At 37.2% G+C, this 26,899-nt stretch overlaps 5 protein-coding genes across 6 annotated transcripts in view; 3 read left to right on the top strand and 2 right to left on the bottom strand.

Moving 5' to 3' along the window:
- Positions 1 to 3,048: 3,048 nt before the first annotated feature.
- LOC111802169 (RING-H2 finger protein ATL56-like) lies at positions 3,049 to 3,459 on the bottom strand. Its single transcript, XM_023686434.1, has one exon. It carries the CDS (start codon positions 3,457 to 3,459, stop codon positions 3,049 to 3,051), a length of 411 nt encoding a protein of 136 aa, XP_023542202.1.
- Positions 3,460 to 7,141: 3,682 nt separating this feature from the next.
- On the top strand, positions 7,142 to 8,336 carry LOC111802168 (bidirectional sugar transporter SWEET5-like). The gene is made up of 6 exons (XM_023686432.1): positions 7,142 to 7,184; positions 7,281 to 7,317; positions 7,432 to 7,648; positions 7,733 to 7,894; positions 7,988 to 8,115; positions 8,213 to 8,336. Exons 1-6 carry the CDS (start codon positions 7,142 to 7,144, stop codon positions 8,334 to 8,336), a joined length of 711 nt encoding a protein of 236 aa, XP_023542200.1.
- A 5,366-nt stretch (positions 8,337 to 13,702) lies between these two features.
- Positions 13,703 to 14,840, bottom strand: LOC111802167 (transcription factor bHLH168-like). Its single transcript, XM_023686431.1, has 3 exons — positions 14,700 to 14,840; positions 14,276 to 14,602; positions 13,703 to 13,798 (listed from the first exon to the last, which is right to left on the bottom strand). The coding sequence occupies exons 1-3, from the start codon at positions 14,838 to 14,840 to the stop codon at positions 13,703 to 13,705; spliced, it is 564 nt and encodes a 187-aa protein (XP_023542199.1).
- Positions 14,841 to 16,050: 1,210 nt separating this feature from the next.
- LOC111802110 (E3 ubiquitin-protein ligase SIS3-like) lies at positions 16,051 to 20,654 on the top strand. Of its 2 annotated transcripts, XM_023686358.1 has the most exons (10): positions 16,051 to 16,460; positions 16,550 to 16,588; positions 16,710 to 16,776; positions 16,870 to 16,943; positions 18,086 to 18,224; positions 18,311 to 18,403; positions 18,512 to 18,577; positions 18,666 to 18,785; positions 19,442 to 19,555; positions 19,698 to 20,654. In XM_023686358.1, the coding sequence occupies exons 1-10, from the start codon at positions 16,432 to 16,434 to the stop codon at positions 19,929 to 19,931; spliced, it is 975 nt and encodes a 324-aa protein (XP_023542126.1). In that variant the 5' UTR covers positions 16,051 to 16,431; the 3' UTR covers positions 19,932 to 20,654. The 2 variants fall into 2 exon arrangements, with proteins under 2 accessions (XP_023542126.1, XP_023542127.1); XM_023686359.1 differs by lacking the exons at positions 16,710 to 16,776; positions 16,870 to 16,943 and having other exon boundaries at positions 16,053 to 16,460.
- A 4,485-nt stretch (positions 20,655 to 25,139) lies between these two features.
- The window catches only part of LOC111802284 (serine/threonine-protein kinase HT1-like), a 5,520-nt gene continuing 3,760 nt past the window's right edge, over positions 25,140 to 26,899 (top strand). Inside the window, exon 1 of the mRNA XM_023686591.1 lies at positions 25,140 to 26,042. Within this exon, the coding sequence (XP_023542359.1) occupies positions 25,683 to 26,042 (360 nt within the window). The 5' untranslated portion in view covers positions 25,140 to 25,682. The remainder of the gene's footprint in view (positions 26,043 to 26,899) is intronic.

Raw genomic sequence — 26,899 nt, 5'->3', positions numbered from 1 at the left:
TGTGATTCGCATCTTACATTAGAAAAAATTAGGTTCAGTAGGTTTCACTTTGTTATTTTAATGCAAGTTCTTCATTTCGTCTGATTTATTAATCTTTTTTTTAATGATTAATGGGATTTATTGCTGATTTTTGTTGAATTCTACATCCTTATACAGTTCAAACTTTGTGATGGCGACTGAATCCAAAACCGCTACTGAGGAAGTTAAGATTGATCTCTTTGAAGATGATGATGAGTTTGAAGAGTTTGAGATTAATGAAGGTTCGATTTATGATCTTTCTACTTTCTTTCTTAATTCCTTCAAGTTCTTCACTACTGGTTCCACACTTCCAGCGTATATTATTTTTCATACATGGTTTCCCGACGTGCAATTAATAATGGTCTGGGTGTGATTTTGATTGATAAATTGTGGTCTTGGTCCAATGGGTTCTTTGTTTCTAAATTCTAAATTTTAGATTCAAATAAAGGGAGAGAGAGAGATAGAGAGAGGCAAAATCCTTTTGCTGTTTAACAATTTCTAATCGTTGTAGACTCAAATGGTGGGTATGCATTGATCTTGATCTACTCTCAAGAAAAGAAGTAGAAATTCATGTTGAGAGGCTCCCACTTTTATAGATGGAGATGCGGGTGAGGAAGCATTTTTTGTGGCTTGATTGGAAAATTTTGATGGGCAATACATCTGTGCTTTGAGGCAAAGAGATTAGAGGCATAAAGCCATGGATAAGGCCAGGGTTGAACCATCATTTTTCATGGTTTGCAGTTGATCCGTTCCATTATGTTTTAGAACGTGGTTAGAGTCGATGATTATCAATTGGAATGTGGTTAAAGGTACTTACATATTCCGGGAGCAATAAGATATCTTCAATGTAAGCATCCAAATCATATGCCTGGTCACTTGATGACTTCTCATCTAATTCTTGGACTCTTGAACTCTACTTGTCCTTAAACAGAAAAAGCTAGAGTGATGTGGAAATGTTGGAGCTGTTTATAGATACGTAGCATTGTGAATAATTGTGCTCGAGGTAGCTATGTTTGTCTCTTGATCTGTATATATTAAGTCCTTGTACGTGTCCATATTGCTAGAAATCTCCAGTTAATTTTTCTCCGAATTCTTGAAATCCACAAAGATGTGCCATTGCTGGTGTCTTGGACTCTCGTTTGTGTTTAGTAAGCTCATATGTTCTGCTCATTTCGTTTTCACAATTAGAACATTTACATTGAGCTCTTGAAAGATGTATGTGCTAAAGTTGCTAACTGACATGCAGTGTCTTGATAATAAAATTGCTTGTAAAGGTTGGAACTTGGAAGTGATGTATAGGCATGCTAACGTGAATAGATTGTTTCGAGTACCTTCATCACTTAGGACAAAGTGGTTAGAGACAGAAAGAGAGCTTCTCGTCGGGACACCTACATTTTATCGGTTATGGCAGTTAGTTACTGGATTATCATTGTGATGCTCTCTGATATGTGTCTAGCCTAGTAAATCGAATCTAATCACAAGTAACTTGAGCTCATTTCTCAGAGACCGCTCTCTTAGATGCTGGATGTAGAGCTTTTTACTCGCGGATTCTTGTTCATCCTCTCTCTCCCTCTCACTGATTAAAAAAAAAAAAAAAACGAATCTGCTTCTTGATCTTTATGGGTTTGATAGAAATTTGGTTCCAATAGATATACCAATCTAAGCATTCTGTTATCGTAGACATTTCTGATTGTTATTAATGATCATGTCAATGACAGAGTGGGAAGTCAAAGAAGAAGGGAAAGAAATTACTCAGCAGTGGGAAGACGACTGGGATGACGATGATGTCAACGACGACTTCTCGTTGCAGCTTAGGAGAGAATTGGAGAGCTATACCGAGAAGAAATGAGAAGAAGTTTTGTCCTTAAATGTTTTCATCTTCAAGATCTCATGTTTTAACCAGGTCTTTTGATCCCATGTACATGATGGTATTATGAAACATTCTTAGGAGCCTAAAACATTGTTACCTTTCAGATCAGAACATTGGAAAATCGAGACGTTTGGCACCGAAGAAAACTTCATTTTCTTGTTGGCACGGAACATGATCTTCGTTCACGAATCTTGCTATGGTTTGCTTGAGATTTATAAGATGTTACGTTCTGAATATTGGCAGGAATAGAAAACTAAGTTTGTTGTGGGTTTGTTCATTACGTGGTGGTGCATTTTTATTGTTTTCCTTCAAAGAACACATGATGAGTCGACCAATTCTTTGAGGAACAACAGATTTGAAATCCTTCTTCCCTTTGTATTCTTCTTTCTTTGGGTCTAGACCTGCATATATGTCTGTGTATACTGGTATCTACACCTTCGATGTGCGTGACCATCGACAACCATGGTACATCTTGTTCTCGTGTTTGAGAATTCAATGAACATCGTGACATGGTCATTACCACAAGAAAGATTTATGATTTGAGATTCGTTCTTCATCACATCTTACTAGGAAGAGACATAAAAAAGTTTCACCATTGTGTTTGAGATGGTCGATAATAGATTTCGGAGTTGAAAAGGAATGGGGTCTTTTTCAGATACGAGAAATGGAAAAAGATGCAATGCTCGATAATAGAGGAGGTGAACGTTTAGAACGAGAACAAATTGGGTCCTTCTACGCTCGAGACAGCAAATAGATTATTCAAATCTCTTCCCCTAGAAACTCAGCCATAAATTCTACAATCTCCCAAGTTCATCCCCTTCATATATTACAAAAGTAAATTATTAAAAAATAATAAATAAAAAAAAAACAAAGAAAAGAAAAATATTCGACAACAATCCCCACCCACAAGAAATTCTCCATTAACCCCACTTTCCCCCCTTCATCTTCTTCTTCCCTCTTAGCCCCTCCCCTTCCTCAAATTCTCCAACTGTGAGCTCCACCCCACTTACAGACGGCGGCGACGGCGGCGGAGGCGGCGGCGCTTCTTCTGAACTTCATCTCCCTCCGGCCACCGCACTCGGCGGAGGAGGAAGTGGGTGTCACTTGTCAGCTAAACTTGATTGAACAAACAAAAAAAGCATACCCTTTTCATCTTTCTCTTATAAAGGGTCATTTTGGTGCTCCAAAACCAAGCCAAATTTGGGAACAACAGCGCAAGTTCTGCAAATTGGGCAAATGGGTGTCTTCAAAAGCCATGAATCTATGCACTCAACATGGAAGCTATGCCTGCAATTGGGCAACAATCTGCATCTTTCCCCTGTTTTGAAGCCCTCTAAACAAACAACACATTCCAAATCAACGCCATTTGTGCTCTGTTTCTCCCCTGATTTGTACTCATAACAAGGCAGCTTCTCCAAATCCTGATTTGAAAGGTTCTTCCCCAAATTGCTTCTCCAAATCCCTTCCCTTTCTCCTCTGAAAGCTCTCCCCACAATACAGACATGGATCACTACCAGAACAGCGATTCCGACCAGCAACAGAACCGCCGACACCACAATCTCCATAACCATAGTACTTGAATTGAAAAACCAAACAACCAACCAACCCCAGAAGTTTCAAAAGGGTGAAAGGTTTTGTGGGTCTCTGTTCTTGTGTGTTTGAATGTCTCTGTCACGTATAGAAATCACTCATCTTGGATCTTCAAGATTACACCTTTTGCTTTGTTTTATTCACAAAGAGAAGGGCTAGAGAGAGAGAGAGAGAGAGAGAGAGAGAGAGAGAGAGAGAGAGAGAGAGAGAGAGAGAGGAATTTGGCAATGAAAGAGAGTTCTTGTGGCCTTGTCCTTTTTTGGGTCTCAAATTTCTCGAACACCCTTTTGAAAGTTCTTTCGTTTGGATCATTTGAGGGCAGTTTTCACCTCAGGGAATGCAAAAAAAAAGACAAAGACAGTGAGAGCAATTGACAACGAATGTCCATCAGCTGCTTCTCAGTTGAAGAATGCCATCACTTTAAGGTATCTTAGAGAGGTAAGAACATAAAGTTCTTGATTTATAATCTCATGGTGCCAAAATTTGAATCTCTAAAATAATCCTTAAATGAAGAGTAAAAACAACTCTTTAAAGTCAACGAAATTCTACCGTGAAGTCAATGTCTTATTATTGAACATGTAAGTTAGATATTATCGTATGAGATCCCACATCAGTTGGGGAGGAGGACGAAAGACCGACCATTTATAAGAGTGTGGAAATCTCTCTCTAGCAAACGCGTTTTAAAAACATTAAGGGAAAGCCCGAAAGGAAAAAGCCTAAAGAGGACAATATATGTTAGCGTTGAGCTTGAGCTGTTATAAATGGTATCAGAGCTAGACACCGGGTAATGTGCCAGCGAAGAGGCTGGGCCTTGAAAAGGGGTGGACACAAGGGGGGTATGTCAACAAGGATGCTGGGTCTCGAAGGAGAGTGGAATGGAGGGTCCCACATTAATTGGAGAAGGGAACGAGTGCCAGCAACAACGTTGGGTCTCCCACATTAGTTAGAGAGAAGAACGAAACACCATTTATAAGGGTGTGGAAACTTCTCCCTAGCATACGCGTTTTAAAAACTTTGAAAGGAAGCTTGAAAAGAAAAGTCTAAAGAAGACAATATTTGTTTTCGTTCAGAAATGATTGGAATGGTCGTTTTCCAACACCAAAATTGTGTAAGAAAAAAGAGGTATAGAAAGAATTGGATGCGAAATTGAAGTGTTACATAGACAAGAAACCATTACTCATAGCCCCACATGAGATGAAGTGATTGGAAAAAGACAAGTGGAAGTTTTTAATTGTAAATTAGGAGAATCTAAACATGTGTACAAAGTCATATGATTGAGAGAATCCAATCATTAATTTATTACATCCAAATTTTGATTGTCATTCGATTATTGTCTCTTTTGCCATTAGGGCAAACTTTTGGATCATACATTTTTTCTTTTTAATTTTTTTTTATTAATAGTATTGGGTTAATCTATGTTCTTAGTTTTGGGCTTTAATGATATGATATTAATATAGTTAATAATTTATCTCGAGAGAAATAGAAGTATAACAATTCAAGCTTACAGCTAACAGATATTGTATGTTTTGGTTCATGACGTGTCGTCGTTAGTCTCATGGTTTTAAAATGCGTCTGTTAGGGAGAAATTTCCACACCTTTATAAGGAATGTTTTGTTTCTCTCTAACCCACTCCCCTTGAGGGCTAGCGTCCTCATTAGTACACTGTCCGATATCTGGCTCTGATATCATTTGTAATAACCTAAGCCTATTGCTAGTAGATATTGTCTGTTTTAGTCTATTACGTGTTGTTGTCAGTCTCACGGTTTCAAAATGCGTAAGGTTTCTCTACTTTTATAAGAAATGTTTTATTTCCCTCTCCAAATGATTTTATTTTTTAAAAAAGATTTTGCATTTTTTATTAGAAAAACATTAAAATTTCCTAATTTAAGTAGGAGTGTTCGTATGATGGAACAATCCCGACTATCTAACTCAAATTGTAAAAGTTGGGTTGGGTTAAATTCTTTTTCTCGATTTGATTGGGGTTGAATTTTTAGAAAATCGAAAAACTCAGTAGTTCGTGAGTTAGAACTTTTTTGATCGGGTCAACTCAACCAACCTGAAAATAAGGTTTAACCTCAACTCAACCCTATCCTACTTTTAAGATTTTTTCGAAGATGGAGAATATTTGACATTTGTATTAGATCTTAGTCATGCGTTATGACCGGTAAATGTTTGATATTTGAATTTTATGAAATTTTAGTTATTAATGTAACGTATAATGTGATTAAGTAGAATTTTTTTAAATAAAATTTTAAAAGAATAAATAACTCGACGACCTAACCCAACCCAACTCGAACCAAATTTTGGGTTAGTTGAGTTAGTGACTCGAATGACTAAATAGCGTTCACAACTCTACCAAACTCAAATCAACCCGTGTATACCCTAAATTTTAGTTAAGGATTCCACGAAAATAATAATAATAAAAATATATATATATTTTTCATATTATAAGGCAAACTAGGGTGCCAAGGGTTAAAAGTTTTTTTTTTAACTATTCACTTCTTTGTCCGTTAAAACATAAATATATATACATATACCTTCGATTAAGAAGTCCGAGATTTGAACTCCTTTACCCTACGTGTCCTTAAAACTTAAAAAAAAAATTAACCATTTGCTTCTTTACATAAACCCTGAACCCTAAACCCTAAACCCTAAAACCGTGAAACCCTAAACCCTCCTTAAAACCCTAAAAAAAATTAACCATTTGCTTCTTTACATAAACCCTAAACCCTAAAACCGTGAAACCCTAAACCCTCTTTAAAACCCTTAAAAAAATTAACCATTTGCTTCTTTATCTAAACCCTGAACCCTAAACCCTAAACCCTAAACCCGGGAAACCATGAAACCCTAAACCCTAAACCCTAAAACCGTGAAACCCGGTTAATTTTTTTTAGGGTTTTAAAGAGGGTAACCCTCTTTAAAACCCTAAAAAAAATTAACCATTTGCTTCTTTATCTAAACCCTGAACCTTAAACCCTAAACCCTAAACCCGTGAAACCATAAAACCCTAAACCCTAAACCTTAAAATCGTGAAACCATGAAATCCTAAACCCTAAACCCATGAAACCGTGAAACCCTAAACCCTAAAACCGTGAAACCATGAAACCCTAAACCCTAAACCCTAAACCCGTGAAATCGTGAAACCCTAGACCTGTGAAACCCTAAACCTCGTTTTTAGATATCCAAATGCCCTAAAACAAGAGAAGAAAAAACCCATCACAAAAACTCCTAAAATTAGCCTGCAAAAACCCTAAAACAAGAGAAGAAAAAAAATCACTTTAATCCATGTTAGTAACTAATCGACAATTAAGGAGGTAAAAAGTTAAATTATCACCCAAAAATTTGACTTTATCTTCAGTCAATTACCACAGCTATTCACGTTTGGCCTTGAAAAAGCTTCAACCTTCATAACCCCAACTCCTAAATTTAGTCACTCTCTTCCCTCTCTTTACACATCTATTCATATATACATACCTACAAACATGATCATGTTCTTAAGAAACATTGTTTTTTTCTTACATTTTTACCTTAAACCCACCAAAAAAAAAAAAACAGCAAAAAAGACAAGATCATAGACGAGTTGCATCCTTATTCCTTTTGTTCATCGTGAATCCTTCTTATCGGTTGCTCAGATCTACGTTTTTTCTCGTTTTTTTTGTTACAATGGTGCATACAGATACGGCCAGAACAATCATCGGGGTCATAGGTGAAAAACTCTAATCAAATCATAATCATAATCATAATCTTCGATCACTAATCTATATAATTAACGTTTGAATATGTAATTATGTTTATTTTCCAGGAAATGTCATCTCATTTGGTCTATTTACCTCTCCAATGTAAGCTTTAATTTGAGTTGTCTATTCAAAATGATCGGTAAAAATTAAGGTTTCTGAAAGAAGTAGCTTTACTGAGGTTCTAAGAACTTACTTTTAACTTTTTGATGCTTGCAGCCCCACATTCGTTGCGATAGTGAAGCGCAAAAGCGTGGAAGATTTCAAGCCCGATCCTTACCTAGCCACCGTCCTCAATTGCGCTATGTGGGTATTGTATGGAATGCCCTTCGTTCATCCCGATAGCATCCTCGTCGTTACGATCAACGGGATCGGGTTTTTCATCGAGATTTCTTACATTTCGATCTTCTTTATCTACTCTCCATGGGTCAAGAGAGTACGTAGTCTCGATCTACACCAAATATTTTATCGTAATTTTACGTTGCATGGCTTTGTTTTCTCATGCAATTTTGTTTTGCAGAGGAAGATTTTGGTGGTTCTTTTGATTGAAACTATCTTCTTCTCTATTATCCTTCTCATTACCCTCTTTGTTTTCCATAACACCACGAGTAGATCTTACTTCATTGGTGTAATTTGTATTATCTTCAACATCGCTATGTATACGTCTCCGTTGACCGTCATGGTACGTCCTCCCGAGCTACTACTACTTCCCGTGCTAAACTTGTTTTTGTTCTTGAAATTTTTTCTCAAATCTCAAGCTTTGTTTCGTTTTTAGCGAATGGTTATCAAAACAAAGAGTGTTAAGTATATGCCGTTCACTCTCTCGCTTGCCAACTTTTGTAACGGTGTCGTTTGGGCCATTTACGCCCTTCTCAAATTCGATCCCAACGTGTTGGTAAGTAAGCCACTCCGATCCGTTGACCTACCGTAAAAAGTCAACATCTCGTGAGTTGACTTTTTTTTTTTTTTTTTTTTTTTTTTTTTTTTTTTTTTTTTTTTTTTNTTTGGGAGCTCTTTCTGGGTTGATACAGTTGATTCTGTATGCAACTTATTACAGAACGACAAACTGGGACGATGATAACAGGTCGTCTACAAGGCAAGAAGTGCAAATGAGCGACGTGTAGTTTTGGGAGGTGGATGAAATTGGAGACATGCAGCGAAGTCGACATGTCGTCTGCTAATTCCTTACCTTCTTTTTGGAGCTTTGTTGAAGTCTCACTAAATAATTTTGTGTAGTCTAATTAATTGCATTAATTCTTTTATTGCTTTGTACTTTCTTTTTCCCTCTATATTTAGTTTGTGGTTTTTAATTCCCTAATTTTTTTTTTATCTGTTTCCTTTTAATTCTGNAGTGGAACAAAATTGACTATCGAGGATATCAATCGAACCTTTTGACATGCTCTTATCTTATACAGAGGAACGAAGCATTCTTTATAAGGGTGTGGAAACTTCTCTTGAATAGACGTGTTTTAATCAACTAGGCTGATGATAATACGTAATGGGTCGTAATCAACTAGGCTGATGATAATACGTAATGGGTCGTAATCAACTAGGCTGATGATAGTACGTAATGGGTCGTAATCAACTAGGCTGATGATAGTACGTAATGGGTCGTAATCAACTAGGCTGATGATAGTACGTAATGGGTCGTAATCAACTAGGCTGATGATAGTACGTAATGGGTCGTAATCAACTAGGCTGATGATAGTACGTAATGGGTCGTAATCAACTAGGCTGATGATAGTACGTAATGGGTCGTAATCAACTAGGCTGATGATAGTACGTAATGGGTCGTAATCAACTAGGCTGATGATAGTACGTAATGGGTCGTAATCAACTAGGCTGATGATAGTACGTAATGGGTCGTAATCAACTAGGCTGATGATAGTACGTAATGGGTCGTAATCAACTAGGCTGATGATAGTACGTAATGGGTCGTAATCAACTAGGCTGATGATAGTACGTAATGGGTCGTAATCAACTAGGCTGATGATAGTACGTAATGGGTCGTAATCAACTAGGCTGATGATAGTACGTAATGGGTCGTAATCAACTAGGCTGATGATAGTACGTAATGGGTCGTAATCAACTAGGCTGATGATAATACGTAATGGGCTGAAACAGACAATATATGCTAGTGGTGGGTTTTAGTTGTTACAAATTGTATCAGAGCCAGTCACGCCAATCACCGGGTGGTGTGCTAGCTAGGGCCCTGACTCCTAAGGGGGTGGGGGTGGATTCCTGATTTAGTGGTGTGCTAGCTAGGGCCTGACTCCTAAGGGGGTGGGGGTGGATTCCTGATTTAGGACCTTGGCCGGTGGTGGGTTGTAAGATCCTACATAATTGGAGAGGATGACGAAACATTTCAGTGTGAAAATTTATCTCTAATAAACGCATTTTAAAATGGTTAAGTTCATAGCGGTATGTAACTGACCAAAACAGACAATATTTGAAACGGGATCCACGGACAATATTAGTATGAGCTGGATTATTACAAATTATCAATTATCTCTTATTTCAAATTCCTAACATTTTAATCTTAGGACCCTAATTAGTGTATTGATATATGTTCTTGTAAAGCACAAATACTTTAAATTAAATTTCCACCCTATTTGATATCATATTAATATTTAATTATTAGAATTAAAATAACATAATTGAAACTTTATTAAAATTAATTTTTGTTGGCTATATATACACAGAAGCATCAAAGCTTCTAGACTTTAAATAAAAATAAATGAAAAAATAAGGTTAAAGGTTCTCTATGTTTTTTTTCGACTTTTCCTAGATTGGATACTATAAATAGTTGTCTATTAATTAATTAATTAATATCCACATGTATAAATATATTTACATATTCCACCTTTATTTTTATTAAAATTAATGACCTTTCCCAAACTTTGACAACAACAAAACAAAAAACAAGAACCTAACTTCTATTTATTTTGTCACATGTTTTTTGAGTTTATATCTATAGAAGGTTCTATAAACACATAGGTAATTTGCTAATCGAGTGAAGTATAATTCCTATCTCAGTCACGTTCAGCAGACGAAAAGAAATCTTTTTCCTCTCTCATACCTGATTTGAACGAAGATTTTCTGTTTCTTTTGTGGCCGAGAAGCACAAGTCTCGAGAGAAGTATAATTCCCATCTCAATCACGTTCAGCAGACGGAAAGAAATCGTGTCCCGTCTCCTCTCTCATTCCTGATTTGAATGAAGATTTTCTGTTTCTTTTGTGGCCGGGAAGCACAAGTCTTGAGAGAAGTATAATTCCCATCTCAGTCACGTTCAGCAGACAGAAAGAAATCGTTTCCCGTCCTCTCTCATTCCTGATTTGAATGAAGATTTTATGTTTCTTTTGTGGCCGGAAAGCACAAGTCTTGAGAGAAGTATAATTCTCATCTCAGTCATGTTCAATAGACGAAAAGAAATTGTTTCTCGTCCTCTCTCATTCCTAATTTGAACGAAGATTTTCTGTTTCTTTTGTGACGGAGTATAGAATGTAGAGACTCGAGCCTCTAACCTTTTGACTATAATCTATGTTTGATTGGGGTTGACAACAATTATATTTATTAATTTTGTATGATAGTACAATGTTGACCTTTTATGGCATCATAGTCAAACTAAACAAAGTTGGTCAAAACTTTACCGATGAGTTGAAGAAGGGACAAGTTTCATTGATTTTGAATTCTTTTGGATATTTTCATCCTCGTTCATGGGTTGTGATCCTTTTCGAGCTCTTATCGGGAGATCTTATCGGGGCAACACAAGCAAGTACCATACCAACTAGAAATTATCGAGTCTTATTAATGTTTCGTGATGTCACCTTGAGCATCAGAATATCATCTACTTCGGTAGCTCGCTTAGTCAGATTTATTGAAAAATCGACCATTGAGTTAACTCTATCTTTGAGGCCTCCTTAACGTCCATTCCTTTCAGCATTATAGGGACATGGACCGTCTTGTATCCATTCAAAGTTATTTCTCCATATTATGTCGAAGTCTAACGCTATATAGCTTAATTGGGGTTTTCGGGTACAAGGCTCATCTAACCCTAATGAAGCTCGTCTCTGACACCATTGACGATACAATCACTTTTGTCATTGTTTGTACTTTTAGCTTGGTATTTTTGTCCCCTCTTCGTGGTAGATGATGTACCCCTCCTCCTTAGTCATAGCCTAAAACTTCTCTCTCTCGCCCCTTGCCATGGCCCAACAGATGACACTCGTATGCCACCATTACTAAAACAGCTCAAGCCCACCGCTAACAGATATTGTCCGCTTTTGCTCTCTACGTATCGTCGTCAGCCTCACGGTTTTAAAACACGTTTGTTATGTATCTCCATCAGCCTCAGTGGCACACCGCCCGGTTCTGGCTCAAATACCATTTGTAACAGCTCAAGTCCACTATTAGCATATATTGTCTGCATTGACCCGTTACCTATCGCCGTCAACCTTGCGATTTAAAAACCCTGAGCGGAAGCCCAAAAGGAAAAGTTCAAAAAGGACAATATGTGCTAACGGTGGACTTGGGACAGTTACAATTACTCTTATCTATAACGTGTGAGTCACAACCTGCTCTCTTTTCATACAATTATGACCCGAAACACTAAGTTGATGATTTTTCTAGTTGAATGTATTTAGATATTATCTTCCATTTCCTTGTAGGTATTAGAATGCTTGCAACTAAGACACAACAGCTACTAGGTAGTGTTACGTAACGTAACGTTGTTTGAAAGAACTTGTCACGATAATCATAACATTACTAATATTTTCGTAACGTAATATATTCTCATTAATAAATTTTTCATTCACTATAGTAAACCGTCACTAATATATCTATCTTGACAATGAAACAATTTTTATTCGTTTTGTTATAACGTCACCATTATCATTAAACAAATTAGTGTAACGTTAAAAACATGTTAAAAAAAAGAGCGGTTTGACAATTTTAGTTGTGTATTTACGACGACTTTCTTTCACACGTCGTTCTTGAGTTCTCTAAAAGTTCGATTCAGACACTAAATATATATATATATATATATATTTGTATATTTTTTTTAATCCAAATTATGATGCAAAAGGTGTGAACATGAAATATTCCACACGTATTCTTTATAACAATGATTAAAATGTGAATAATAGGTTGAAAAATTAGATAATTTGAATAATAACAACCTAGAATTTAATAAAAAAAATTATATATATATATAATATATATATCTATATCTTCATATATATATATATATATATATATATATATATATATATATNCCGTTAAATTCCTATTAATATATTTTGTTAAAAAAATTAAGAATATTTAGATATAAATTGAATTTTATGTTTAATATTAGAGTATTAAATTATAATAATAAAGAAAGTAGCTTTTTAAATTTAATAAATGAAATAAAATAAGCGTCAAAATTGGATCCTAATGATATGAAATGTAGACGTGGGCAACTAAATAACCTCATAATTTGAAGCTTTATTTATGTAGACGTGTCTATTTGATTTGCAAAGTCGAGACTTTCGAGAGCTTAGGAGGGAAATTCGTGTTTAAATGGAGAATGGGGAGGAAAAGGGGAGAGATTCTTTCCCGTCCCAGTTGGGTAGTTGCGAGATCCCATATCAATTAGAGAGGGGAACGAAATATTTCTTATAAGGGTGTGGAAACCTCTCACTAATAGACACGTTTTAAAATCGTGAGACTGACGGCGATATGTAACTAACAATATCTATTAGCAGTGGGTTTGAGCTGTTACAAATGGTATCAAAGCTAGACAAGAGACGGTGTACCAACGAGAACGCTGGACTCCTAAGGGGTGGATCGTGAGATTCCACATTAATTGAAGAGGGAAACAGAACATTCCTTATAACCGTGTGAAAACCTTTCCCTAACAGACACGTTTTATAACTGTGAGGTTGACGACAATATGTAACGGGTCAAAATAGACAATATCTGTTAGTAGTGGATTTGAGTTGTTATAGTGATCCGAGTTGGTATACCCAACTCAATCTTTATGGTTTGGATTGGGTAGTTCGGGTTGGTCGGGTTATCAAGTCATATGAACACTCATAATTGATACATTACTTAATTGCTACTTGAAACACGAAAAGACATCCATACCAGCCCAATAACCCACCCGTTTCTTTCAAGTGAAAATTTTAAAGTATCGTGACGTGTTTAAATATATTATTAAAACAATAAATTTATTAATTATTATAGATATGTTATCTATTAAATTATTAATAGCATAAAGTTTCAATATTCAATACAACACTTGGGCACTTCAGTTAATGAAACAAAACAGTATGAGAAAACATCTAAAGCACAAAAACAGACATTATTTTTATATATTTTATGAGAGTTGACAAAATGACAAGATTTGAAGAACATTAGACAAATCTTGGTCTTGAAACAACGTTAAACTATTCATATTCTTAGCTCCATTTTTGTCTCAACTTTTCATACTTGAAGGAGAAAGATTGATTACTTATCTCGTCCATCTTCTCGAGCTTCGATTATCAAATGCTTCAATCTTTTTTCTACTCTCGACGTCTCTATTCCAACCCTAGGAATTTTAGCCTGCAAAGTAAGAAGAATACGATTAAATAGATTAAGCTTAGTTTACTGTAGCTCGTAACTCGTATCGAGTTTCAGTAAGACGGGTTTTTTTTTATTACTTATTAGAGTCTCACATTAACTAATTAAGAAAGTAGATCGTGAGTATATAAGTAAGAAATACTATGTTTATTGATACGAGGTCTTTTAGAAAAAAACAAAGATAATATGAGAATTGAAATAGGAGATAGGTGTAAGAGCCCAAGTCCACCGCTAACAAATGTTGTCCACTTTGATCCGTTACGTATCGTCATCAATCTCACGGTTTTAAAAAGTGTCTAGTAGGGAGAGGTTTCTACACTCTTATAAAGAATGTTTCGTTCCCCTCTCCAACTGATGTGAGATCTGAAAATGAGAAATGAAATAGGAGGCAGAGATAGGGATAGGGAAGTTTCCCGTCTCGTTGACATCTCTAGGTTCAGTATTCCTAACACGACTTACTTCGATATGGAGGGAATGAAAGACCTTATCACCGAGCGTGGAGAAGCTAGCACTCACAACTTCACCACCTTCCTCTTCAACGACGCCAATGATTTCATTAAGCATGACGTTTCGATCGACACTGCTAATCAACGTTACGTGAACGATCCCGCTACACAATTCTCTCACCTCAACTATAGGAAATGTAGAATCACTAGAAGTTGGCAATTGAGAATGAATTTGTAATTGTAAAGCTTCCTTCTTTTTCTCCAAACTCTCCACTCTTTCTTTCAGCTCGTTTATGTAAGCAATCACGTATGAGATTTGGGTCTGTTGGGATAGCAAATCCTGTGAAGAACAAACAATAATTACACTTAGAACATGAATTGATATCAATTGAACATGAATTGATATCAATTGTTCAAGATTTGGGTATGAAAAAAACCTTAGAAATTTTGTAATGGGAGGAAGGAACAAGATTAAAGAGCTTAGAACACAGCGATTTCATATGAATTCTTCGGTTTTTCTCGACGGTTTTACGATCGAGTTTGAACGAAGCTCCGCCATCGATGCCGGGCTTCGCCATGAAAGTGTTAAGCTTGTTGGAAGAATATGGTTTAAGGGGTTGGTATTTATATGCAGAGGAAGATGGGGAGGAAGAACGGGCAGTCGTTTTCTAGCTGCCCGGGGACCGGTCAGACGGTCAGGGGGTATGATATGATCTGATTCCATGCACCAGTTCCAGTCACCCGGTTGCCTTCCGGTTTCCCAGTGTTGACTTTTGCGTCAGCCATCCGACGTCGTTTTTCTCCGCGTTTTCCATTCACCGACCACCTTTTTGATTTTATCTAATTCTGTTTTTTTTTATATTTAATTTATGTTTGACTGGATTTGTGACGTGGAATGGATGAGAAATTTAAGTAATTAATAGAATTAAATATTAGTAAAATAAAATTATAATTTGTAAATATTCATAAATTTTATATTTTTGTAATATTTTAAATATTAAAAAGTTCCGTTAATACCTCAGCTTTTACATTTAATTAAAAAAATAAAATAAAAAGTTCAATATTATTTTTTAAGAAAATTTAAATATAAATTATCTTCTCTAGTTATAGATTTGACCTAATCTCCAATCTTATCTATCACAGCTTCCATAGTGTGACTAGCGATGTGTACAGCTCAGGAACAAATTTATGAACGTATGGCTGACCGATGATTACTAGCGATTTCGGCCTCATGCAGGCGAGTTGCAACCAACAATTCGAATTGATGATGTATTATCTATATCTTACAGTGTCCCGGAGTTGGTTGAAGTTTAATTTTTTTTTAATGTTTATGGAATAAGAAGTAGATGAATAATGATCGTTGTTAGAAGAAATCTAAGTCAAGTCGGGCTCGGTAGTGATCTTCAACCTTCCAAAAGTAGGGAGGACGTTTTGCAGTAAAAAAAAAAAAAAAAGAAAAAAGTTGGTTACCGCAACATCACAATGATAGAAGTTAGAGCCACCGAAAAAACTAGCTAAATCCCTGTTCCCGACAACAAATCCGAGATGTTGTTTTCTCATTTCAAGTCATGTTTTCTTCTTTTTTTTCATTGTGATTAGGATTCTCACTCTCTTGGATGATGGGCATGTTAAAAGTGAAGAACAGAGGATGAACAACACAGCATTTTGGAGGGGCTTTTTTGTTGGGCTTTGGAGTAAGGTCGCTGTCCTTGGTTTTTGGTTTTTGCATAGCCCATTGATGAAAGCCACTCGCTATCTGCTGCGTTTCTGGGCGACCCCACCCTCCAACTATTGCAGAATCTTCCTCTGTAATCTCATCTCCATTTTATACTATCAAATCTTTGAAGAGGTTGATTCTGCCTCATAAAATAACTTGTAGTAGTTTGTCATTTTTCCTTCTTAATGTTTGGTTTAAATGGATTCAACTAACTTGCCAAACAAGATTGTGGCTCGAATTATGCTCTGAAACGTCATATTCTTCTGTTTTTCCATCTCTTTGTTCATCAATGATTCGAACCCAGATGAAATTTCTGGCCAAATGTTCGAGTTCTTCTTCGATTTCCCTTTCCCTTGTGGTTCTTTAATCGTTTCTTGCCTTTTCATGGCGACCCATTAGCCATTTTTGGCAGTTTTGAGTGTTCTTGAGTGTTCTTGGTTTAGTTTTTGGATATGGCGATTCGAGGGATCGATTTCAAATGGTAAATCTCTTTCCCATCGTTTCATTGGAATATGAATTCCCCCATTTTGATGGGTTTTTGATTTGCTTGAGGATTTTGGGGGTTTTCAGGTACGATGGATTCTTCTTGTCAATGCTTGCTACTAGCATGTATCCTTTGCCATATTGATTGAAGCTGCTGTTGTTTATGCTTTGTTAGAACCTTGTTAGGAGCCCTGCATCAGGCTTTCATTATATCTGTTCTTGTTCTTTGACTGTTTTTGCTTGGTAGAATAATTGTGACTATCAATTGGAGGCGGTACAATACATGTAGATATCCGTTGCACGTATGGATCGTGGTAGGCGTTCGAGTTTCGAAGAAGTAATACGAATCTAAGATAGGTTTGTGATTGCTTGTTCTGATGGCTATGTGTTTTACTTTCTTCTTTCAGGTTGATTATACCTCTGTGTTTGTTTTTCGCCTTTTGCTGTTCATAGATAATGCACTCTCAGCTGGAATGGGATTGTAAGGCCTTGTCTTTCTATCTCCCTGGACTTGTCCCCTATAAATTGTTCTTGAAGATTACTTTCTGTTCATTGAGTTCGATTAGGACTAGATATGCAACCAATTCTGTAACAGCCTAAGCTCACCGTTAGTAGATATTGTAAGATCTCACATCGGTTGGAGAAGAGAACGAAGCATTCCTTATAAGGGTGTGGAAATCTCTCCTTAGTTGACGCGTTTTAAAACCTTGAGGGGTAGCTTGGAAGGAAAAGTTCAAAGAGGACAATATTTGCTAGCGGTGGGCTTGGGTTATTACAAATGGTATCAGAGCCAGACACTGAGCGGTGTGCCAGGAGGACGCTGGGCCCCTAAGCGGGGTGGATTGTGAGATCCCACATCGGTTGGAGAGGGGAACGAAGCATTCTTTATAAGGGTGTGGAAATCGCTCCTTAGTTGATGCATTTTAAAACCTTGAGGGGAAGCTTGGAAGGAAAAGCCCAAAGAGGACAATATTTGCTAGTGGTGGGCCTGGGTTATAACAAATGTATAAGAGCTAGACACTGGGCGATGTGCCAGCGAGAACGCTGGCCCCCAAGAGGGGTGGACTGGGAGATCTCACATCAGTTGGAGAGAAGAACTAAACACTCCTTATAAGGGTGTGAAAACTTCTCCCTAGTGGACGCGTTTCAAAACCTTTAGGAAAAGCTCGAAAGGGAAAACCCAAGGAGGACAATATCTATAACAGTCCCGCTAGCAAATATTGTCCTCTTGGGACTTTCCCTTCTGGGACTTTCCCTTCTGGGCTTCCCCTCAAGGTTTTTAAAACGCGTATGCTTGGGAAGGTTTCCACACCCTTATAAAAAATGCTTCGTTCCCCTCTCCAATCGAGGTGGGATCTCACAACCCACCCCATTGGGGCCCAGCGTCCTCGCTGGTACTCGTTTCCTTCTCCAATTGATGTGGGGCCCCCCAATCCACCCCCTTTCGGGGCTCAGCATCCTTGCTGGCACATCGCCTCATGTCGACCCCTTCGAGGTTCAGCCTCATGGTTGAAAATCTTACTAAAAAGTTTGTGACGTTTTCTTGCAAGTTCTTAAGGGAGGCAGTGGTGTATTTCAGATTTGGTGCCTTACTCTTAACTGTTAAAACTTAACTTTCATTAGGGATTTTGGATGGCACCAACAATATGCTCAGTTTTGTGGAAGAGTTATGGTTCTTTCTATTCTCTCTATATTCCTCTACCCGTTTTTATGTGCGTGGACTGTAATCGGTACCCTATGGTTTCGAGACGCTAAAGACTGTGTAAGCTATACTATTACTCCGTTAACGTCGCCAAATTATCTATCTACAAGCTTTGATTGTTTCGTTCGTCTCGTCGATGCGTGCAGTTGCCCGAAGAAGGACAGAAATGGGGCTTCCTCATTTGGTTGCTTTTCAGCTACTGTGCCCTTCTTTGCATTGCTTGCATGTCAGTGGGAAAGGTTATTCATTTTCTGTGTACTTTCTCCAATAATTGAGTGCCTAAGCAAACCTATTGCTTCAAATTGTTCTTGTTTCATACTTGATGCTTCTAAAACCGTGTTAAGCAGTGGTTAGCGCGTCGACAAGCACACTTGTTACGTGCCCAACAAGGCGTCCCCGTGTCTGAATATGGGGTAAGCTCGAAAACTTCTTGTTGTTGGCACTTTAAATTGTGATCATATGCCTAATGATTGATTGGAGTAGCATTTTTCTACAAACCAGGTACTTGTTGATATGATTCGGGTTCCTGATTGGGCGTTTGAAGCTGCAGGACTTGAAATACGAGGCGTTGGTCAAGATGCTATGGGGTACCATCCCGGGCTGTTCTTAACCTCGGCTCAGGTAAATGTGTGATGCTTAAATCAATGCATATGGAAAACATTTTGCGCTTGGTTTTGGATCTGTTGTAGTAACATTTATTGAACTTGTCGATCGGTTTTTATATCGTCATTTCGCAAACGGTATGTTAAAGAGATCCTGTAACATGTGACGTACGCATTGTGAGATCTCACATCAGTTGGAGAGGGGAACGAAACATTCCTTATAAGGATGTGGAAACCTCTCCCTTGTAGACGCGTTTAAAAATCGTGAGGCTGACAACGATACGTAACGGGTCAAAGTGGACAATATCTGGTAGCGGTGGACTTGGGCTGTTACAAATGGTATCAGAGCCAGTCAGCGAGGACGCTGGGCTCACAAGGAGGTGGATTGTGAGATTCCACATCGGTTGAAGAGGGGAACGAAACATTGCTTATAAGGATGTGACAACCTCTCCCTTGCAGACACGTTTTAAAACCGTGAGGCTGATGACAATACGTAATGGGGCAAAGCGGACAATATCCACTAGTGGTGGGATTGGGCTGTTATGTAACGGGACAAAATGGACAATATCTGTTAGCGGTGGGCTTGTGCTGAAATATCAGTAGGCTTGCTCTTTCTTTGCTTATTATGAAACATAAAGTTCTTACGAACGGGCTATTGTTCGGGGGTTTGTGCAGCGGGAAGCTGTGGAAGCTCTCATCCAGGAACTTCCGAAGTTCGGGCTGAAGGCGGTCCCGACGGATTGCAGTGAATGCCCGATTTGCCTCGAAGAGTTCCATGTAGGGAATGAGGTAAACTGTTTGAACTTCTCTATGATGCAATTGTATTCATTCTGATCAAACATAAACTGAACAACTTCTTTGCATATCCATTTGATTTTGGGGTTGAACAAATGAATGCAACTGTTCTGTTCTCCTCCTGGACTTTGTGCAGGTTCGAGGTATGCCGTGTGCTCACAACTTCCATGTCGAATGTATCGACGAGTGGCTTCGTCTGAATGTTAAATGTCCTCGGTGCCGCTCCTCCGTCTTCCCAAATCTCGACCTCAATGCTCTTTCTAACCTGCACTTGGACACAGAACAAACATCTGCCAATCGACCTTCAGCCACTCATTTCGACAGCGTCGAGAACGGTAGCTCGCCCGTGCCATCTGCTTCTCGACATTGATCGTGTACAGACTGAACCCGCCTTTTTTGTCACTAAAACTTCTCAGCTCCTTCAACCCCAGAGACCTACCTACCATGAATCCTGCATAATCAGTAACCCTCACATCGGTTGGAGAGGGGAACGAAACAATCCTTACTAGGGTGTGAAAACCTCTCCATAGCATACACGTTTTAAAATCGTGAGGTTGACAGAACTACATAATGACCCAAAACGGACAATATCTGTTAGCGGTGGACTTGGGCTGTTACACGTCTATAGTTCTATGGTAAACCCGATGCAGGTTTGGAAGAAGGGGAAGAGGACAGATTTGCAGAGTGAGTCAACTTTTTGTTAGGTTTCCAAAGATGGTTATAAAATGCTTATGAACTCTGACAGTGACCTTCAAAGCTTGAGTCATGGAGGAAACAAGAGTTCACGTGGGTTTCTTCCATTAGCCCATGTTCATAGCTCGTGGTTCGTACAGATTCCTCACTACGTGACACAAACATTCCCCGCCCTCTCTTGTTCTTTTCTTAAGTTTAGAACACTAATCATATACATTATTACGAGCTTAAATGCCCGTTGTCTTAAGCGTGGCACTCATCGTGGTTCATATCAAATCGATCGTGATCTCATTTTGTTTGTGAGGAAATTGGAATAGAACTCGATCATGACTTGTTTGATTCAAAACAGGCTTGTCATGAGAACAGTAAGGTCTAATCTCAACTCAAACAGTGATCGTAATCTCGTTTTGTTTGTGAGGAAACTGGAATGGAACTCGATCATGACTTGTTTGACTTGAAACAGGCTTGTCATGAAAATAGTGAGGTCTGTTCTCAACTCATACAGTGATCGTAATCTCGTTCTGTTTGTAAGGAAACTGGAGTCGTACTCAATCATGACTTGTTTGACTCGAAACAGGCTTGTCATGAGAATAGTGAGGTTTGATCTCAACTCGAACAGTGATCGTAATCTCGTTTTGTTTGTGAGAAAACTGGAATGGAACTCGATCATGACTTTTTTAACTTGAAACAGGCTTGTCATGAGAATAGTGAGGTCTGATCTCAACTCGAGCAGTGATCGTAATCTCGTTTTGTTTGTGAGAAAACTGGAATGGAACTCGATCATGACTTGTTTGACTCGGAACAGGCTTGTCATGAGAATAATGAGGTCTGATCTCAACTCGAACAGTGATCGTAATCTTGTTTTGTTTGTAAGGAAACTGGAGTGGAACTCGATCATGACTTATTTGACTCGGAACAGACTTGTCATCAGAATAGTGAGGTCTGATCTCAACTCGAATAATGATTGTAATCTCGTTTTGTTTGTGAGGAAACTAGAACGAAACTCGATCATGACTAGTTTGACTCGGAACATACTTATAATGAAAATAATGAGGTCTAATCTCAACTCGAACAGTGAATTCAGTGAAGTTATCGTATACTTCAAAGTGGGTTACTGAGAAATAAATTAACAAATAAAATCATAATATTATTATTATCGTCGTTATTATTTGAGATAATAATATAAAATTAATTGTATGAAGATAATGATGGAATCTTTAATAATTATTAAGATACTAAATCTTTTTAAAAATTATTTAATATTTCCAACTCAATCTAATCCTTGATTTTTGATGTCTTAAATAAATAGTAAATAAATAGCTCAATTTTAAAGGAAGGAATCATATCGAGATATAAAAAAATTAAAAAATTAAAATATATATATATTTTTTCTTTTTCCAACATTAATGACAACTCAATATCTCGATTATTTAATTAAAATATCACTTTTAATTGTACAAATTTAATATTTTAATAATAACATTATTTTTTGTGCAATAAAAATATAATATAAATGTATTTAAAAATTAAAAGGATAATTAATCTTTCCTATTTTTTTTTAATAAAAATTGACATTAGATTAATAAGAAAATATTAATATGAAGTATTTAAAAATAATATTAATTAATTAAATAAAATAAAAATGCGAGGATGAAGGAAAAAAGATTCTGCCACGTGTGTGTACGGACAAATATTTTTTTCCCTAAAGTGAAAAAAAATAAAACATTGTCCTTTCTTTCTACGTGGGGTGGGACCCACAGTATGCCTACTTTTAGGTCCTGTGAACTTTATGGACATAGGACATTTAAATATTTAAATATTTAAATATTGCCTTTTTTTTCTTTTTAATTTTTATATTTTATATCCTAAATTCCTGTTCTTTTTCCTCGTTTTTTTTCAAATATTTAATAATTTTTTTTCAAATATTCCTTTATTTTCGATCTTTTTTTATCGTAGGTTATAGCTAGCTACCTACGTGTGTCGTGTTAAAATATCATCATAAGTTTAATATGGTTTAGCCAGTCAGTTGTCTAAATATTTTAGAAATAAATATTTCGATAGTTTATGAATAAATTTAAAAATGAAATCTATTATATTTTTTTGTCTAGTCTTCTGACGTCACACATGAGTTGGAAAAGGGAACAGAGTATTTTTTATAAGAGTGTGAAAGCTTCTCCGTAGCCGGCACGTTTTAAAATCGTGAGGCTGATGACGATACATAACGGGCCGAAACAAACAATTTTTATTAACAGTGGGTTTGAGTTGTTACAAATAATATTATAGCCAAACATGGAATGATGTGCCAGCGAAGACGCTAAGCTCTGAAGAGTGATGGATTGTGAGATTCCACATAGATTGGAGAGGGGAACGAAACATTTTTTTGTATAAGGGTGTGGAAACCTCTCCCTATAAGACGCGTTGTAAAACTGTGAGATTGATAACGATACGTAACAGGCAAAAGCGGTCAGTATCTATTAGCGGTGGGTGTAACAGGCCAAAGTGGACAGTATCTGTTAGCAGTGGGCATAATGGGCGAATGAGGACAATGTCTATGCCTATCTTATTTATACAAATATTTTAATCTAAATCCAACTTAGGAAATAAAAAAATGGAAAAAAGAGCTTTCCTTTTTTTAATATAAGCTTTTATAATTTTAATTAAATAGCTACTTGAGTTATTTTATTTTATTTTATTTTTAAAATAAATTATCATACTGCCGAGTAAAAAAAAAAACATTGAGATAAGAATCTAAATACAAGAATCTTGTCAGAATTTATATTTAAAATTAAAAAATGAATTAAAATTTCAATTATTATTTTTTATGGGATTATTCCAAAGTTAGTTATGAACTTAATATTTATTCTTTTTATCAACTGTCAAACTAAACAATTAATTATTATTATTATATTTAAAAAATAAAAATAAAAAATATTGGAAAAATGCTAATTAAAAAATTAAATTACAACCTTTGATTTTAAAAAAATGTTGGAAAAATCATTAAAATAAAATAGAAATTAGAACCCTTTCATTTAAAGATTTGAGGAAGAAATAAATATAAATCTAAAAGGTAGAGAGAAAGACTGTTTTATCCTTGAGGTTTGTTAAGTAAGTTGCATGAGATGCGGGAGATATTTGGGAAACGACCAAAAAGTTGGTGGGGCCCAGGGCAGCTTTTTTGAGGTGGTGATTTCAAAGGAATATAATAAAATAATGAAAATTTATTTATTTTTTAAATAATAATAATAATAATAATAATGATAATAATAATAATAATGATGATAATAACTGGTCAGGGATGAGGGGTAATTGTGGTATAAAGCTAGAGAGAGAAAAACGCGCAAATGGGGGAAGAGAGAGAAAGACCGTATACGGAAGAGGACCATACGGCTTTGTCCGACAAACCCACGGACACTTCACTGTAAAGTGGGCCCCACGCCCACGCCTTTTTTAAAAAAAAAGAATTAAATAAATAAAAAAAACTCTTCTTTCTTCTTTCTTCTTCCGTTTCAGTTACTCTATCTAACTACTCTTCACTCTTCCTCTTTTACCCCTACTTTTTTTCCCCTTTTCCCTTTCTACCCTTCCATCCTTCCTTTTTATTTTACCCAATTTTGTTTCATTTTGGATTTTTCCTAGAATGGAATATAGATATTGGTACAACAGGGGGCTCGAGAGACTTCGAGCGACGCATTGTAATTTATGCTAACCTTAGTGTACCATCAGAGAGATTTTAGCTGCTGATGGGAAGAATGAGACGATTATGTCTGAAGACCTTTGAATTACGAATCAAATGAAGGCGTCACTTTGCTCTATTAAGAATGAAGGTTCGTACGATACCCGAGTTAACACTCCCCAGTCTGGGAATTTTTGCTACTTTGGCATCAACAATTTGATGGGTTTCAGAAGGGATGGATGTACTATGTTTGCCCCTAGCTTTGATGTCCGAGTAATAGAAGTGTATGTAAATGAACCGAGACAACATCTGAATGGAAGTGATCATAAAGACGCAAGTAGTTCTATACTAGGTGACATCCTTATTATAAATCACAGACCTCCACAATTGTATGATATTGCCTACTTTGAGCACAAACTCTCGTGACTTTGAAGATGTGTTCTTTACTTATAAACTCATGATCAACCCCTTAATTATCCGATGTGGAACTACTTTCCTAACAATCTCTCTCTCGAACAAAGTACACCATAGAGCCTCACATAAGGCTTATGGAATCCTTGAACAACCTCCCCTTAATCGAGGCTCGACTTCTTCTCTAGAGTTTTCAAACAAAGTACACTATTTATTCGACACTTGAGCCACTTTTGACTACACCTTCGAGGCTCACAACTTCTTTGCTCATAGATAAGTTAAGGGCATGACTCTAATACCATGTTATAAATCACGAACCTCCACAATGGTATGATATTGTCCACTTTGAGCCCAAGCTCTCATGATTTTACTTTTGGTTTCCTCAAAAGACCTCGTACCAATGGAGATGTAGTCCTTGCTTATAAACTCATGACTAACCCCTTAACTAGATGACATAGAACCCCTCTCCCAACCGTCCTGTTGCATGGAACGCAAGAGAAGCACTAAAACTATCATATGTCGAATCCAAATTCTCAATCTCACGAGGTTGTTAGCCGAAACAACTCGATCGCTTCATGGGTTTCCGAGGGATTGAAACACTATGACCCATATGAGGGGAAGGTAGACATGGGGGAGGGGGAAGGGAGTAAATAATTGAGTGGCAAGATGGAAATAAAGGAGAAGGTAAGGGGTGAAAAGGAAGGAAAATGAGAGGGTAGGGGTCATAATCAAAGAGGACCAGTGTTGTCCCCTAAGAGGAGGATCTTTACACGTTATGAATGTAATGGGCATAACCCATTGGCGTTAGAGCAGACGAAGGAGACGAGTCTTCCCCATATATGCTACCACTGCACCACCGTAAACAACAGCTACATCTCAACTCACCCTTTACCCCCCTCTCTCTCTCTCTCTCTCTAGCTCCTTACCAGTAAACCCTTTCTCTCTCACTCTCAAAACCCAAGTGAAAAAATCAAGAAAAAAAAACTCCCCATCTTCATCATCTCCCCTTTCCTCTCTGTTCCACCTTCAAATTTGGTGTTCATGAGTTCATTTCTTCTGTTGAGTATCAGATATGGATATGAATATGCATGTGTGTGTGTATCATTTGATTCAAATTTAGCTCCATTTGTATCTGATGCGTGAGTTTGAGGGAAAATGTAGTTTAAACTAGTGGGTGCATTAATCGATGTGGGTTCTGTTTTTCTCTTGATTTCCAGCTATAGATCTTGTTCTTGAAACTATTGATTTACCAAAATTTGGGGTCGATCGATTTAGAATCTACATTGGGTGGGGAAGGATTGAAGAGGGTAGATTAATGATTTTGTTAAAATTTGGGCATACCCCATGAGGAATTTGAACTGGTTCAAGCCAATTTCGATCAATGGAAAGCCTGGGAGGAGGCTTTCTCTTGGGGAGTATGAGCGGGCTGTGTCGTGGTCTAAGTATTTGGTGTCGTCTGGTGCAGAGATTAAGGGAGAAGATGAAGAAGAATGGAGTGCAGACATGTCTCAATTGTTCATTGGCTTTAAATTTGCTACAGGAAGGCATAGCAGGATTTACAGAGGTGTGTATAAGCAGAGGGAGGTTGCTATTAAGCTGATAAGCCAGCCTGAGCAGGACGAAAATTTGGCTATCTTTCTTGAGAATCAGTTCATTTCAGAGGTGGCATTGCTGTTTCGATTGAGGCATCCTAATATCATCACTGTATGTTTCATTTACTTGGTTTCTTTTATGTGGGTTTGTGTTTATTTGTTGTCTAAAGCATTGAATGTTTCATGAAACGGAATTGGAATGTGTTTGTGGTAAATTCTTCTTGGGTTGTTCATGTATTTTACTGGTTTCTGTATCGTTCATATCTAGTCTAGTTCTATTCTAGCAACACTTTGATTTAGAGGTTTCTGAGTATCAAGAGAACGTCGATCAATATTCAGAAAGAGATTGAGGATCCTGATCTTTGTCAACAAAAGGCTTTGAGCCTCGTGCAATGAATGCACTAATGGATGGACGAGGGTAGCCTGGGAAATTCTTGAATATCGAGAGAACGTCGATCAATATTCAGGAAGAGATAGAGGATCCTGATCTTTGTCAAAGAAAGGCTTGGAGCCCCGTGCAATGGATGCACTGATGGATGGATGGGGGTAGCCTGGGAAATTCTTGAGTACTGAGAGAACGTAGATCAATATTCAGGAAGAGATCGAGGATCTTGATCTTTATCAATAAAAGGCTTGGAGCCGTGTGCAATGGATGCACTAATAGATGGATGGAGGTAGCCTGGGAAATTCTTGCATATCGAGAGAACGTCGATCAATATTAGGAAGAGATCGAGGATACTAATCTTTATCAACAAAAGGCTTGGAGCCCTGTGCTCAAACGAAAAGGTCTTCAAAGTTGAAACTCTCTTTTGGCTCCCTTGTTCCTTTGCCTTGTTGATATGAATCCAACCACTGATTCATTGCATGTACTCGAAGGAGAAATTACAAGAAACAAGGCAAAAGTGAGTCGTCATGGGATCTAAGAGTGATCATCATAGATTCAAAGTTCGATCTAAGAGTTATTCATCC

This window comes from Cucurbita pepo, chromosome LG09 (assembly GCF_002806865.2).
Source record: "Cucurbita pepo subsp. pepo cultivar mu-cu-16 chromosome LG09, ASM280686v2, whole genome shotgun sequence".
Lineage (NCBI taxonomy): Eukaryota > Viridiplantae > Streptophyta > Magnoliopsida > Cucurbitales > Cucurbitaceae > Cucurbita > Cucurbita pepo.
The sequence above is the reverse complement of the archived record's forward strand: the minus strand, read 5'-3'. Positions and strand labels throughout refer to the sequence as shown.

Coding starts and splice junctions, on each gene's coding strand:
- LOC111802169 (XM_023686434.1), bottom strand. CDS start 3,459: ATGGTTATGGAGATTGTGGTGTCGGCGGTTCTGTTGCTGGTCGGAATC.
- LOC111802167 (XM_023686431.1), bottom strand. CDS start 14,840: ATGGCGAAGCCCGGCATCGATGGCGGAGCTTCGTTCAAACTCGATCGT. Junction 14,603..14,699: donor CCCATTACAAAATTTCTAAG/GTTTTTTTCATA, acceptor TGTTCTTCACAG/GATTTGCTATCCCAACAGAC. Junction 13,799..14,275: donor TTCATTCCCTCCATATCGAA/GTAAGTCGTGTT, acceptor CTTACTTTGCAG/GCTAAAATTCCTAGGGTTGG.
- LOC111802110 (XM_023686358.1), top strand. CDS start 16,432: ATGGCGATTCGAGGGATCGATTTCAAATG. Junction 16,589..16,709: donor TCAATGCTTGCTACTAGCAT/GTATCCTTTGCC, acceptor TTTGCTTGGTAG/AATAATTGTGACTATCAATT. Junction 18,225..18,310: donor TTCGAGACGCTAAAGACTGT/GTAAGCTATACT, acceptor CGATGCGTGCAG/TTGCCCGAAGAAGGACAGAA.